This window comes from Moschus berezovskii, chromosome X (assembly GCF_049115385.1).
Source record: "Moschus berezovskii isolate FMDL1 chromosome X, NW_MosBer_1.0, whole genome shotgun sequence".
In the NCBI taxonomy this organism is placed as follows: Eukaryota; Metazoa; Chordata; class Mammalia; order Artiodactyla; family Moschidae; genus Moschus; species Moschus berezovskii.
The window spans coordinates 67,122,868-67,137,916 of record NC_142488.1 but is presented as its reverse complement, the minus strand read 5'-3'; the positions used below and the strand labels follow the sequence as shown (position 1 = coordinate 67,137,916).

The 15,049-nt window shown below is 39.0% G+C and overlaps 1 protein-coding gene across 9 annotated transcripts in view; it reads left to right on the top strand.

The window, feature by feature from the left end:
- The window catches only part of ATRX (ATRX chromatin remodeler), a 298,228-nt gene that overhangs the window by 98,652 nt on the left and 184,527 nt on the right, over positions 1–15,049 (top strand). For all 9 annotated transcript variants that reach the window (XM_055438642.2, XM_055438638.2, XM_055438636.2 and 6 more), the window contains 3 exons: positions 11,173–11,228; positions 12,094–12,146; positions 13,020–13,144. In XM_055438642.2, coding sequence (XP_055294617.1) covers positions 11,173–11,228; positions 12,094–12,146; positions 13,020–13,144 — 234 coding nt within the window. The remainder of the gene's footprint in view (positions 1–11,172; positions 11,229–12,093; positions 12,147–13,019; positions 13,145–15,049) is intronic.

Sequence of the window (15,049 nt, the reverse complement as noted above, 5' to 3'; positions counted from 1 at the left end):
CAAACAGAATGGAGACAGAAGAGTATGTTCCAAATGAAAGAGCAAGATAATACTTCAGAAAAAATCTTAACGAAATGGAGGTAAGTAATTTACCTGATAAAAGAATTGAAAGAAATTGTCATAAAGGCTTACCAAACTGGGGAGAAGAATGGAGGAATAGAGTGAGAACTTCAACAAAGAGTTCGAAAATATAAGAAAGAACTAATCAGTACTGAAGAACACAATAACTAAAATGACAAATAGAGGAAATTGATAGCAAATTAGATGGTATAGTAGGACACATCAGCCATCTGGAACACAGAATATTGGAAATCACCCAATCAGAATAGAAAAAAAAAGAATTTTTAAAAATGAGAGTTTAAGGGAACTCTAGGACATCAGGGGTACTAACATTCTCATAGTAGGGGTAGGGGGATTGCAGATGGAGAAAAGAGGGAGAGAAGGGGACAGAGACTTACATAAAGAAATGTTTGAAAACTTTAATCTGGAAAATGAAACAGACATCTAGGTACAGGAATCACAGAGTCCCAATCAAAAGGAACCCACAGAGATCCACACCAAGACATGTATATAAAATGGTAAAAGATGAAGACAATTTTATAGACAGCAGGACAAAAACAACTAATCATATACAAGGAAAACCCCATAAGATTACTTGCTGATTTTTTTTTTTAACTCGCTGATTTTTTAACAGAAGCTCTGCAAGCCAAAATGGGGTGGCATGATATATTTAAAGTACTGTATGTAAAAACTTCCAACCAAAGGTACTCTACCTGGCAAGTTTATCATTCATAATTGAAGGAACAATAGAGTTTCCCAGACAAGCACAAAAGTAAAGCAGTTTAGCACCATTAAAATGGCCTACAAGAAATGTTCAAGGGTCTTCTCAAGGTAGAAAAGCAAAAGCAATAGCTTGTTGTTGTTCAGTCCATATGTTGATAAGTAGTGTCCGACTATTTGAGACCCATGGACTGCAGCATACCAGGCTTCCCTGTCCTCCACTATCTCCCTGAGTTTGCTCAAACTCATGTCCATTGATGTCTAAACATCTCACCCTATGACACCCCTTTCTCCTTTTGCCTTCAATCTTTCCCAGCATCAGGGTCTTTTCCAGTGAGTCAACTCTTCTCATCTGGTGGCCAAAGTATTGGAGCTTCAGCTTCAGCATCAGTCTCTCCAATGAATATTCAGGGTTGATTTCCTTTAGATTGACTGGTTTGATCTCCTTGCAGTCCAAGGGACTCTCAAAAGTCTTCTACAACATCACAGTTCCAAAGCATCAGTTGTTCAGCGCTCAGCCTTCTTTATGGTCCAACTCTCACGTCCATACATGACTATTGGAAAAACCATAGCTTTGGCTAGACCCATTTACATTTAAGGTAATTATTGATAAGTATGATCCCATTGTCATTTTCTTCATTGTTTTGGGTTCGAGTTTATACACCATTGCTGTGTTTCCTGTCTAGAGAAGGTCCTTTAGCATTTGTTGGAGAGCTGGTTTGGTTGTGCTGAATTCTGTCAGCTTTTGCTTGTCTGTAAAGCTGTTGATTTCTCCTTCATATTTGAATGAGATCCTTGCTGTGTACAGTAATCTGGGCTGTAGGTTATTTTCTTTCATCACTTTAAGTATGGCCTGCCATTCCCTCCTGGCCTGAAGAGTTTCTATTGAAAGATCAGCTGTTAGCCTTATGGGGATCCCCTTGTGTGTTATTTGTTGTTTTTCCCTTGCTGCTTTTAATATTTGTTCTTTGTGTTTGATCTTTGTTAATTTGATTAATATGTGTCTTGGGGTATTTTGCCTTGGGTTTATCCTGTTTGGGACTCTCTGGGTTTCTTGGACTTGGGGGATTATGCCCTTCCCCGTTTTAGGGAAGTTTTCAATTATTATCTCCTCAAGTATTTTCTCATGGTCTTTCTTTTTGTCTTCTTATTCTGGGATTCCTATGATTCGAATGTTGGGGCGTTTAACATTGTCCCAGAGGTCCCTGAGGTTGTCCTCATTTCTTTTAATTCATTTTTCTTTTTTCCTCTCTGATTCTTTTATTCTACCATTCTATCTTCTACCTCACTAATCCTATCTTCTGCCTCAGTTATTCTACTATTTGTTCCCTTCAGAGTGTTTTTTATATCAGTTATTGCATATTCATTATATATTGACTCTTTTTTATTTCTTCTAGGTCCTTGTTAAACCTTTCTTGCATCTTCTCAATCCTTGTCTCCAGGCTATTTATCTGTGATTCCATTTTGTTTTCAAGGTTTTAGATCATTTTCACTATCATTATTCGGAATTCTTTATCAGGTAGATTCCCTATCTCTTCCTCTTTTGTTCGGTTTGGTGGGCATTTATCCTGTTCCTTTACCTGCTGGGTAATATTGTTTATATTGCTGTGTTTGGGGTGGCCTTTCCATCTTCTTGCAGTTTGTGGAGTTGTCTTTATTGTGGAATTTCCTCACTGTGGGTGGGGTTGTACAGGTGGCTTGTCAAGGTTTCCTGATTAGGGAAGCTTGTGTTGGTGTTCTGGTGGGTGGAGTTGGATTTCTTCTCTCTGGAGTGCAATGAAGTGTCCCATAATGAGTTATGAGATGTCAGTGGGTTTGGAGTGACTTTGGGCTGCCTCTATATTGAAGTATATTGATGTTCCTGTGTTGCTGGAGAATTTGCGTGGTATGTCATGCTCTAGAACTTGTTGGCCCTTGAGTGGTTTTTGCTTTCAGTGTAGGTATGGAGGCGTTTGATGAGCTCCTGTCGATTAATGTTCCCTGGAGTCAGGAGTTCTCAGGATTTGAACATAAGCCTCCTGCTTCTGGTTTTCAGTCTTATTCTTGCAGTAATTTCAAGACTTCATCTATACAGCACCACTGATAAAACGTCTAGGTTAAAGATGAAAAGTTTCTCCACAGTGAGGGACACCCAGAGAGGTTCACAAAGTTACATGGAGAAGAGAAGAGGAAGGAGGGAGATAGAAGTGACCAGGATGAGATGAGGTTGAATCAAAAGAGGAGAGAGGAAGCTAGCCAGTAATCACTTCCTTATGTGCACTCCACAGTCTGGACTGCTCAGAGATGTTCACGGAGTTAAACAGAGAAGAGGGAGGAGGGAGACAGAGGTGACCAGGAGGATAAAGGGGGGAATCAAAAGGAGAGAGACAGAGCCAGCCAATAATCAGTTCCTAAGTGTTCTCCACCATCCGGAACATACAAAGAGATTCACAGAGTTGGGTTCAGAAGAGAAGGGGGAGGGAGGAGATAGAGGCAACCTGGTGGAGAAAAAGGAGAGTCCAAAGCGGGAGAGAGCAGTCAAACCAGTAATCTTGCTCCCAGGTAAAAATGGGTACTGAAGATTGGGTTCTTAATGGTACAAAATTGATAACAAATAACAAAAATCAAAGATTAAAAATCTGGAGTAGAGGTTGGATTTTCAGAAATACAATATTAAAGAGAAAAAAGTCACAAAAATTATAAAATATATATATATGAAGTTTGGTTTAAAAATAGGGTCTCTTTTTTTTGCAAGGTAATAGGTTATAAAAATAAAAATTAAATGAGTAATAGAGGACTTAAAAATAGAAAAAAATTAAAAAAGGTTAAAGAATGATAGTAAAAATAGTAAAAACATATCTAGGATTTTCTCTGGTGTTGTTGGGGGCAGTGTGGGGTCACTTTTGGATAGTGCCTTGATCCAGCTTATATTTCTCAAGATCTGTAGGCCCCGTCATATGTAATCCGTACTAAGTACAGGGTTTTAATCTATTGCACATGTCACTTCCAAGGCGGTTCCCTCTGTTTTAGCTTCTTCTGTTTGCTGGTCTCTTCAGTGACTTAATTTCCACCATGACACAAGGGGGCGGTGGTGGACACTTTTTTAGGCTCACTTGTTCAGACTTGCTGTGGGGAGGGAGGGACGCTGCCAACAGATAACCCTGGCATGTGCTCGCAGTGTCTCGGCCACACTGGGTTTGTCCCCACTCATGGTGTGTGTAGTTTCCCAGTCTACACTGCTTAGGCTCTAGGTTGCTCTGCTGGGAACTGTCTGAGGCCTGCCCTGTATGCAGGGCCGGTTGTATGCCCTTCCCAGGTCTAAGCCGCTCAGGTTCAGGTACTCGGGTAGTCCTCAGAGGCGTAGACTCGGTTGGGCCTGCGTTTTGTGCCCTTCCCAGGTCCGAGCAGCTCAGGTGACCAGGTCTTTGGCGAGTGTGGTTGTTGCGACTTACTGTCTCCCTGGTCTCTGCTGATCGGTTTTCTGGGTGTACAACCGGCGCACCTTCTCAGGCGGATGTTGACCATCCAGAATCTGAAGAAGTCTTGGTTAGCAAGGAAGCCTGCTTGCAGTTGGGTAGATAATGCCTCTCTGGGGCCACGATTGCCCCCTTCTGGCTCTGGCTGCACTTGCCTGCCTGTCATCAGGGGGATGCGTCAGTCTGCCGCCTGCTAGCTCTGCTCACTCCTTTGTTCTGTGAACGGGCCTGGTGGTGTCTTCCGTTCCGTTCCATCGCTCAGTCGTGTCCGACTCTTTGCGACCCTGTGGACTGTAGCCTACCAGGCTTCTCCATCCATGGGATTCTCCAGGCAAGAATACTGGAGTGGGTTACCATTTCCTTCTCCAGGGGATCTTCCCGACTCAGGGATCGAACCCGGGTCTTCCTCATTGGAGGCAGACGCTTTAACCTCTGAGCCACCAGGGGTGGTGTCTTAGGTTAGGACTTTTCACCTTTTTGCTGGGTAGCTATCCCACAGTCTGGTTTGCTATCCCGAGTTAGTTCCCTGAGATTGCCCTTGGGGCATTCAGGCCCGGTCCTTACTCTAAGCAATGCAGCCCTTGACTCCCTGCCCAGCCCCCACTTGCTAGTGGGGGATGCAGACTTCTGTGCTGCTTCTCTGCTGGGGGAGTTACCGTTGGGCACATAATCTGTGGGTTTTAATTATTTATTTATTTTTCCTCCCAGTTATGTTGCCCTTTTTGGTTCCAAGGCTCGCCACAGACTCGGCAGTGAAAGTGTTTCCTGGTGTTTGGAAACTTATGTCTTTTTTAAGACTCCCTTCCAGGGTGGATTGGAGAAGGAAATGGCAACCCACTCCAGTGTTCTTCTCTGGAGAATCCCAGGGATGAGGGAGCCTGGTGGTTGCCATCTATGGGGTCGCACAGAGTCAGACACAACTGAAGCAATGCAGCAGCAGCAGCAGCAGCAACAGCTTCCAGGGTGGAGGTCCTTCCCTCCCTCTTTTGTCTCTCTTTTTATCTGTTATATTATTTCCTACCTCCTTTCAAAGACAATGGGCTGCTTTTCTGGGTGCCTGATGTCCTCCGTCAGCATTCAGAAGTTGTTTTGTGGAATTTACTCAGCACAAGCTGGAATCAAGATTGCCGGGAGAAATATCAATAACCTCAGATATGCAGATGACACCACCCTTATGGCAGAAAGTGAAGAGGAACTCAAAAGCCTCTTGATGAAAATGAAAGAGGAGAGTGAAAAAGTTGGCTTGAAGCTCAACATTCAGAAAACAAAGATCATGGCATCTGGTCCCATCACTTCATGGGAAATAGATGGGAAAACAGTGGAAACAGTGTCAGACTTTATTTTTTGGGGCTCCAAAATCACTGCGGATGCTGATTGCAGCCATGAAATTAAAAGACGCTTACTCCTTGGAAGGAAAGTTATGACCAACCTAGATAGCATATTAAAAAGCAGAGACATTACTTTGCCAACCAAAGTCCGTCTAGTCAAGGCTATGTTTTTTCCCGTGGTCATGTATGGATGTGAGAGTTGGACTGTGAAGAAAGCTGATCGCTGAAGAATTGATGCTTTTGAACTGTGGTGCTGGAGAAGACTCTTGAGAGTCCCTTGGACTGCAAGGAGATCCAACCAGTCCATTCTAAAGGAGATCAGTCCTGGGTGTTCATTGGAAGGACTGATGCTAAAGCTGAAACTCCAGTACTTTGGCCACCTCGTGCGAAGAGTTGACTCGTTGGAAAAGACTCTGATGCTGGGAGGGATTGGGAGCAGGAGGAGAAGGGGACAACAGAGAATGAGATGGTTGGATGGCATCACCGACATGATGGAGGTGGGTTTGAGTGAACTCCGGGAGTTGGTGATGGACAGCGAGGCCTGGCGTGCTGTGATTCATGGGGTCGCAAAGAGCCTGACATGACTGAGCAACTGAACTGAACTGAACTCAGCGTTCAAATGTTCTTTTGATGAATTTCTGGGGAGAAAGTGGTTTCTCCATCCTATTCCTCTGCTATCTTAGGACCACCACCTTTTCATCTGATTCTTATGCCTGTCCTTTTGCCAGCAACACACTGTACTGATTATAGTTATTTCACACTAAGTTTTAAAATCTCTTAAGTGTGCGTCTTCCTATTTTGTTTTGAGTATCCTGGGTTCATTTTAATTGTACATGAATTTTAGAATTAGCTTATCAGTTTCTACAAAGAAGCCAGTGGGATTCTGACATGGATTGCCTTTTTTAAAACTGTAGATTCATTTGGGGAGTATTGCCATATTAATGTTGTTTTGCATAATAAAATAATGCATGTTATTTAATGAACATGCATTGTTTTTGCCATTGATTTAAATCTTTATTTCAGTGATGTTTTGTAGTTTTCAGAGTGTAAGTTTTAAACGTCTTTAAGTTTTTTCTTAACCACTTTATTCTTTTTGATGCTATTATAAATGAATTGTTTTCTTAATTTTATTTTCAGATCATTCTTCTCAAGTGTACAGGAATGTAATTGACTTTTGTTTATTTTTCTCATATCCTTCAACCTTTCTGAACTCTTTTATTAGTTCTAATATTTTTTAGTGGATTCCTTAGGACTTCTATATACAAGATAAATTGTCTCCAAAGACAGATAGTTCTATCTCTTCCTTTTCAGTCTTGTTGCCTTTTATTTCTTTAACTCGTGGTTACTTCTTCTGGTTGGAATCTCCATTACAGTTTTGAATGGAAGTGTCAAGAGAGGATTTCCTTCTCTCTTTCTGCCCTGAGGGGGAATGCATTCACTCTTTTACTTTCAAGTATGATGTTACCTGTAGGTATTTTGTAGGTAGTTGAGGAAGTTCCATTTGTTAAGTTTTTAAAAATAAATTTTATTTTTTAGAGCTATTTTAGGTGTACAGAAAAATTGAGTAGAATGTACAGAAATTTCCTATTATGCATCCTACACATGCACAGCCTCCCCCACTGTAAACTTCCTGTACCACAGTTGTACATTCGTTACAGTTGATGAATCTACAGTGACAGTCATTATCATCCAAACCCATAGTTTGCATTAGGTTTTACTCTTGGCATTGTACATTAACAGATGTAAAATGATATCTATGTATCATTATAGTATCATACAGGTTAGTTTAGCTGTGAAGCTGTATACCCCATATTGGGACTTGAAACCAATCCCACTTCAGATGGGACTCAAACCCAGTGGTTCTTCATTTGGAACTTGGACCCACAATCTCTGACTTAGGACAGAACTTGAACCTCCCAAGCTGAAATCACACACCTGGTGTCAGAACTCAATGAAGCTCAAGTTTTTTATGTCTCAGCACAGATGGAATTCAGGAAGAGGCAAAGTGATAGACAAGAACTAGATTTGTTAATATAGGATGTTTGTGAAGGGTACAAGCAGGCAAGTAAGAGGGCTCTGTCCCCAGAACTTAGTGGGTCACGTTTTAAAAATCAAAGGAAAAGTGAGGAGAGAGAGAAGACCACCTTCATCTGCTTACTTTGTAAAGATGTTGCAGGAAAATGGGGTACAAAAGGATGGTCACATCGCAGGTCTTGGGTGAATTCCTGGGGTGAGCTGCCAAGTGAGGGTCCTTGACTTCGCCCAGGAAAGAATTCAAGAGTGAACTGCAGTGAAATGAAAGCAGGTTTATTGAGAGAGACACATTCCATAGGCAGAATGCTGTCTGTCTCAGAAGGTGAGAGTGGCCCTGGGAGATAACACACTCCATTAGAGTGTGGTCCATCTCAGAAGCTGAGAGGCTCTGGGATGTGAGGGTGGTTTGTTTTTATGGGCTTGGTAATTTCATAGACTAACAATATTATTCCAACTATTTTGGTGAAGAGCTGGGATTTCTAGGAATTGAGCCATCATCACTTTTTGGCCTTTTATGGTTAGTCTAAGAACTCTTATGATGCCTGTAGGTGTGTCATGTAGCATGCTAATACATTACAATGAGTGTATAATGAGACTGAAGTCTACTGAAGTCAAGTCTTCCACCATCTTGGGCCTGGATGGTTCTTACCAGTTTTTGTTGTATCCTCAATGGCAGTGTCATTCTTTTAATGGTTGTTCCCTGCCACCTTCCCTCCTATCTCAACGTCAGAGACACTAAAAATCCTCTGTTCCATTTTTCCGTTCTCCTCTATCCCCCCAATCCTTGGCAACCATTGGTCTTTTTTTTGTCTCCATAGTTTTATCTTTTCCTGAATGTCATGTCGTTGGAGTCATAGAGCATGTAACTTTTTGAGATTGGTTTTTTTCACATCAGTCAGTTCAGTTCAGTCACTCAGACGTGTCTGACTCTTTGCGACCCCATGGACTGCAGCATGCCAGGCCTCCCTGTCCATCACCAACTTCCAGAGTCCACCCAAACCCATGTCCATCGAGTCAGTGATGCCATCCAACCATCTCATCCTCTGTCGTCAATCTTTCCTTGCATCGGGGTCTTTTCAAATGAGTCAACTCATTGCATGAGGTGGCCAAAGTATTGGAGTTTCAGCTTCAACATCAGTCCTTCCAGTGAACACCCAGGACTGATCGCCTTTAGGACTGGTTGGATCTCCTTGCAGTCCAAGGGACTCTCAAGAGTCTTCTCCAACACCACAGTTCAAAAGCATCAATTCTTTGGCACTCAGCTTTCTTCACAGTCCAACTCTCACATCCATACATGACCACTGGAAAAACCATAGCCTTGACGAGACGGACCTTTGTTAACAAAGTAATGTCTCTGCTTTTTAATATGCTGTCTCAGTTCAGTTCAGTCGCTCAGTCGTGTCTGACTCTCTGTGACCCCATGAATCACAGCACGCCAGGCCTCCCTGTCCATCACCAACTCCCGGAGTTCACTCAAACTCATGTCCACAGAGTCGGTGATGCCATCCAGCCATCTCATTCTCGGTCGTCCCCTTCTTCTCCCGCCCCCAACCTTTCCCAGCATCAGAGTCTTTTCCAGTGAGTCAACTCGTCGCAGAGGTGGCCAAAGTATTGGAGTTTCAGCTTTAGCATCAGTCCTTCCAATGAACACCCAGGATTGATCTCCTTTAGAATGGACTGGTTGGATCTCCTTGCAGTCCAAGGGACTCTGAAGAGTCTTCTCCAGCACCTGGAAATAGAACTGCCATACGACCCAGCAATCCCACTGCTGAGCATACACACCTAGGAAACCAGAATTGAAAGAGATACATGTACCCCAATGTTCATCACAGCACTGTTTATAATAGCCAGGACATGGAAGCAACCTAGATGCCCATCTGCAGACAAATGGATAAGAAAGCTGAGGTACATATACACAATGGAGTATTACTCAACCATTAACAAGAATACATTTGAATCAGTTCTATTCAGGTGGATGAAACTGGAGCCTATTATACAGAGTGAAGTAAGCCAGAAAGAAAAAGACTTATACAGTGTACTAACTCATATATATGGAGTTTAAAAAGATGGTAACGATAACCCTGTATACGAGACAGCAAAAGAGACACAGATGTATAGAACAGTCTTTTGGACTCTGCGGGAGAGGGTGAGGGTGGGATGATTTGGGAAAATGGCATTGAAACATGTATATTATCGTATGTGAAATGAATCGCCAGTCCACGTTTGATGCATGATACAGGATGCTCGGGACTGGTGCACTGGGATGACCCAGAGGGATGATATGGGGAGGGAGATGGGTCGGGCGTTCAAGATGGGGAACACATGTACACCCGGGGCAGATTCATGTCAAAGTAAAATTTATTTTAGATAATAATTCTTCATTAGATATATCTTTTGCAAGTATTTTCTCTCAGTCTGTAGCAGAAAGACATGTCTTATTCTTTTGAAGTTTGCTAGTATTTTATTAAGGACTTTGGCTCTTGTATTCATAAGTGATATTGGTCTGTAGATTTCTCTTTTTATGGTATCTTTTCTGGTTTGATATGATACTGGTCTCATTGAATGAGTTGAGATGTATTTCCTCCATTTTTATTAGAAAACTTTATGAAAAAATGGTGTTAATTCTTTTTTATTTTTTTTGAATGTTTGGTGTAATTTGGTGGTTAAACCATGTGGACCTTTGCTTTTCTTTGTGGGTAGATTTTTGATTACAAATTCAGTCTTTTCAGTTACAGATCTGTTCATTTTGTTTATTCTTCTGTCAACTTCAGTAATTTATGTGTGTTTAAAAATTTGTCCATTTCATTTAGGTTATCTAATTTTTTCACATACAGTTGTTCATGATATTCCTTTATAATCTTTTAATTTCTTTAAGGTAAGTAGTAACATCTCCTCTTTAACTTCTCATCTTGTGTCCTTTTTTCTTGGTCCATGTAGCCTAAGTTTTTTTTTTTCAAATTTTGTCATCTTTTTGAAGAACTTATTTTGATTTCATTGATTTTCCTCTATTGTTTTTCTGTTCCCTGTTTCACTAATTTCTGTTCTAGTCTTTATTATTTCCTTCCCTCTGCTTTCTTTAGTTTTAATCTACTAAAGTCTTTACTGATAAAGGAAAATATATTGGGTTTGCCAAAAAGTTCATTTGGGTTTTTCTGGAAGATGTTATGGGAAAACCTGAATGAACTTTTTGGGCAACTCAATGCAATTAATTTATAGTGTGATTTTTAGTAGAAGATGGAACTTAAGATTTCTTTTAAGAGAAAATCTTTAAAAGATTACAGTGGGAAATGTTTTGATTACAAACTGCTCCTTTCAGAAATGGCTTTTAAAAAGGGATTGGTGTGTCAAAAGGGTGATTATAGTCAGAAAATGTTTTTTAACTAAAGCAGTATATTAAAAATATTTTTACTGGAGTATAGTTGATTGAAACTCTTATCTTTTAATGTGAGTCAAGTGTTACCAATTCTGCCATACAACATAGATTGAAAAATGGGCTCACAGAATTGTAGGTATTGGTGTTGTGTTTGATAATGCACCAAAGAGATAAATAATGTTTTTATTTCTTGTCTTTTAAGATAAAGTCAGTGGGTCTGGCAATAACTCTGATATGATGGAAAACAGCAGGGAAGAGGTAAGAGTAACTTGGAGCATTTAAAACATATTTATTACATACTACTAACGAACTAGAGTAGGTGTCATCAGTTTGCTTTTATTTAATATATGCATGTGTTTGAGTTTACTGTTATAACCAAGTATTATTATGATAACTTTATTTTCAGTAATTGTTCACTTTTTGATGGTGTTAACTGTTTTTGTTAGTGCTGTGGTTTGCTTCACCTAAAGTCAGACTACTGAAGGCTAGCTAACAGGTATTTGAATGTTATTATATTGTAACAGTGGTGCTCAAGGTGGTTGTTATGGGCATAACCTTATGGTTCTGAGATGGATATTCAGAATCTCTTCAGCATTATTATCAGAACCCATCCTGAGGTCCTTCACCTGATAAGCCAGCTTACACTGTGTTTTAGGATTCTTTCTACCCAGTGTGAAAAACTCAATCCAATAAAATATACTTATTGTATTGACAAAATGGAGGTAAATTTAGTATCTCTGAGAAAATTGTAGATGTTACTCTGTGCCATATATTAAGATAGAGAAAATGACACATATTTAGATTCTTAAAACTGTCTATTGGGATCTGGTTACCTCTACATCTTTGTTTTGTGTTTGTCAGCATAGGCCAAGATCATGGTACAGCAGTGTATCATCTTCTATTCCTCAAAATTCAACAGTAATAATTTAACAAAAAGAGATAATCTTAAATCAAGGAAACCTTGAGAGTAAATGAGAATTAGTTATTGATGTTCCTTTTAGAAAAATGTTTCAGGCATACAAATTATGTCTCATTCTACTATTATAGACGTTGGTATAGGGAAATAATTGTAGGGATGTTTCTCAGAGTTTTACTCACTTTTGTACTTATTTCTTGCATTTAGGGAGCTAGCTCTGCAGAAAAATCCAAATCGTCAGGATCATCACGATCAAAGAGGTTGGTTGATACTGAAGGGAAAAAAGTTACTTTCTTTTTCAGGTTGTTTTATTTCCTTTTTATTAGAATAATCTTTTTTTTCCTAAACTTCAAGCACTCTTGTTCTAAGTAAACTATTTTACACAAGCACATATATTTTAAAAAGTGCAGTGTAATATAATGAATCCTCTTGTATCTATCACTTGACTTTTAATTTTAACGAAAATTTTCCCAGGGGAGGATTTATTATGTACTAGTGGCCCTGGCAGTATATAGGTAATTCGTTTCAGATAATATATGTGCTTTAAAAAAAAGGGAAAATGAAATGTTAAATGTCTCATGAGGCAGTATGAATTTTTTAGGGTTATACTAAATTGTCTAGGATGGGAAATGGTAGCCATAATAGTTATAAGGAAGTTATAAGATCACAGAGTGGTTAAAATATTTATCTTTGTTAAATTGTCAAAGTGAATTGTACATAAAGACTTAAATTACTTCCAAGCATAATGTAATGTGTAATATACTATAAAGTATAGTTTTTATTAGAAGTTTGCAGTTTATTCTATTGGACTTTTTTTTATTTTAAACTAGTGGAAATAAATGTCTTTGAATAATCACAGTTTGCTTGTTATTAACTTATTTTCTAAAGTAGTGATTCTTAAATAGGAGTTCCCCTCTAAATACTCTTTACCTTTTGTAGAATGCGCATGCCTTGGTCCTGCTCAAGACCTACTAAGTTGTAATGTGGTATAGAGATGTATGCTTCTCTAGGTGATTCTGATATGTATCCCTGGTTAAGAGCCACTGCTTAATCTAAGCATGTTATTTATGTTGTTTGGGTGTTTTTCAGTTGTCAGAAATGTCTGTAATTTTATGGACTTAATTTTTTCATAGGAAACCTTCAATTGTAACAAAGTATGTAGAATCTGATGATGATAAACCTTTGGATGAAACTGTAAATGAAGATGCTTCTAATGAAAATTCAGAAAATGATATTACTATGCAAAGCTTGCCAAAAGGTAAAGTGTATTAATTTTTCATATGAAGTTAAAGTTGAAAAATATCTTTAAATGTCATTACTATAAAATTAGAAATTGATTATTGTAAGCTGTGTCAAGGACCAAACCTATTTTAGTAGCAATGGTTTGGAAATGTATTAGTATGGTAATGATAATGTGTGTTCCTGAGGTTAAATATTTAGAAAATATAGTTAGGTTTGAAAAGAAAACTTATTTTCTCTTTCCATTGGCTTTTAGTTTCCAAACTATACTTGAATGTGGAAGTTGGTTAAAATGTTTAGAATGTTAAGTTTTGGTTTCAGTTCAGTTCAGCTGCTCAGTCGTGTCCGACTCTTTGCGACCCCATGAATCACAGCACGCCAGGCCTCCCTGTCTATCACCAACTCCTGGAGTTTTGGTTTAGTGAATTTTAATGTGCTTGCTTTACAGAAAAAACATAATGAATACTCTGAAAATGTCTTAAAAACATTTAAAGTCTAATTTATTCTTACTGCATTCTTAAATTCCCTAAGATTCAAAGTGAAGTTACCTGTTAAATTTTATTTAGGTATATTTCTTGTAATTACCCTTTTTAAAATGCCTTGTCACGTTTCCGCTCAACTGTTATGTTTCTAATCTTAAAAGTTGCATTGATTAGGTTGGGGCCAGTGCAGGGGTGGATAGGGGTGAAGCCAAATGAAAATCTTGGACTTTTCATAGCTCAAGTCTAAGAGCAGTGTGATTACATGATGAGAGAATGACATGGGTCTTGGTAATTTCGTGGTGTTTCAGAATCAAAAGTTTTGATGTGTTTCTTTATTGAATAATATGTTCAAGGCTCTTAGATTTTTCAGATTTGTTATCACTGATCATTTACAGCAATGTTTTCTACTTTATTCTCTGTCTCTACTTATGTTTATGTGACACATATTTTGATTATGGAAGTTTAAAAAAATGATGAGTAGGAGGATAATACATTTCTTGACTAGGAAAAATTAGGAGTTATGATAGATAAGAAATGAATGAGGAAAATAAATGAATGAGAGGAGGAAGAAAGAAGAAAAATTGATGGGCCTACCATTTACTTGGCTTTGAAAGTCATTTTATGTAATGGTTTTGGTGGCCTAAGGCAGAAACAACTAACATGGCCATTTGAGTTTCATAGGTAGTGATTCACTTTGGATTATTACATTCTCAGTGGTTGTTACTGGAAGTCCTTATGGTGGCCACTGGGTGAGCTAAGAACTAGGAGTTCCAATCTTTCTTTTAGTGACATTATCAAGGAAGGTTAGTGTGGGATGTTACTAACCTGAACTAAGGGTAATTCTCTTTCACCAAACCAAAATAGACCTGTTTCATAAGGTCAAATTTGGTTGATTATCACTATTGTTATAATACTGAGTATGTATAAGTACTGCACTCTTAAAAAATTAACTCATTTAATTCTCAAAGCAATGCTGTAAGGTAGTTATTGTTTCTACTTGTAGAGATGAAGGAACAAATTCAGAGCTCAAGGAACTTTTTCAGCTTTAAATTGAGAAGCTAAGATTTGAACCCAGGTCTGCCTGAATCCAAAGCTAGTGAGTGCTCTTTCCACTCTGCTGCTTTGCTTTCATTTAGAGAAGAATCTTCAGAAAGAAATCTTTTTTTTTTTCAGTGTGTGTGTGTGTGTGTGTGGTGTTATCTGTAAATCTTTAGCTTTTTTCAAATGCCAGGGCTTCTCTGAGAGTATATGTGTGAAATGGTTGTTGTGAATAAAGGTTTTTTTTGTGTGTGTGTGGAAATTAGTTATATTTACCAGCTTGTAAAAAACTCAATCATTTGTGCCCTATTTCCCCCCGTTTTTTCAGAGATTCAGAAATTCATTTAACCTTGGTTAAACCTCACTGCTGACTAACATAGACCTATATTTCAGGGAAACAGCCC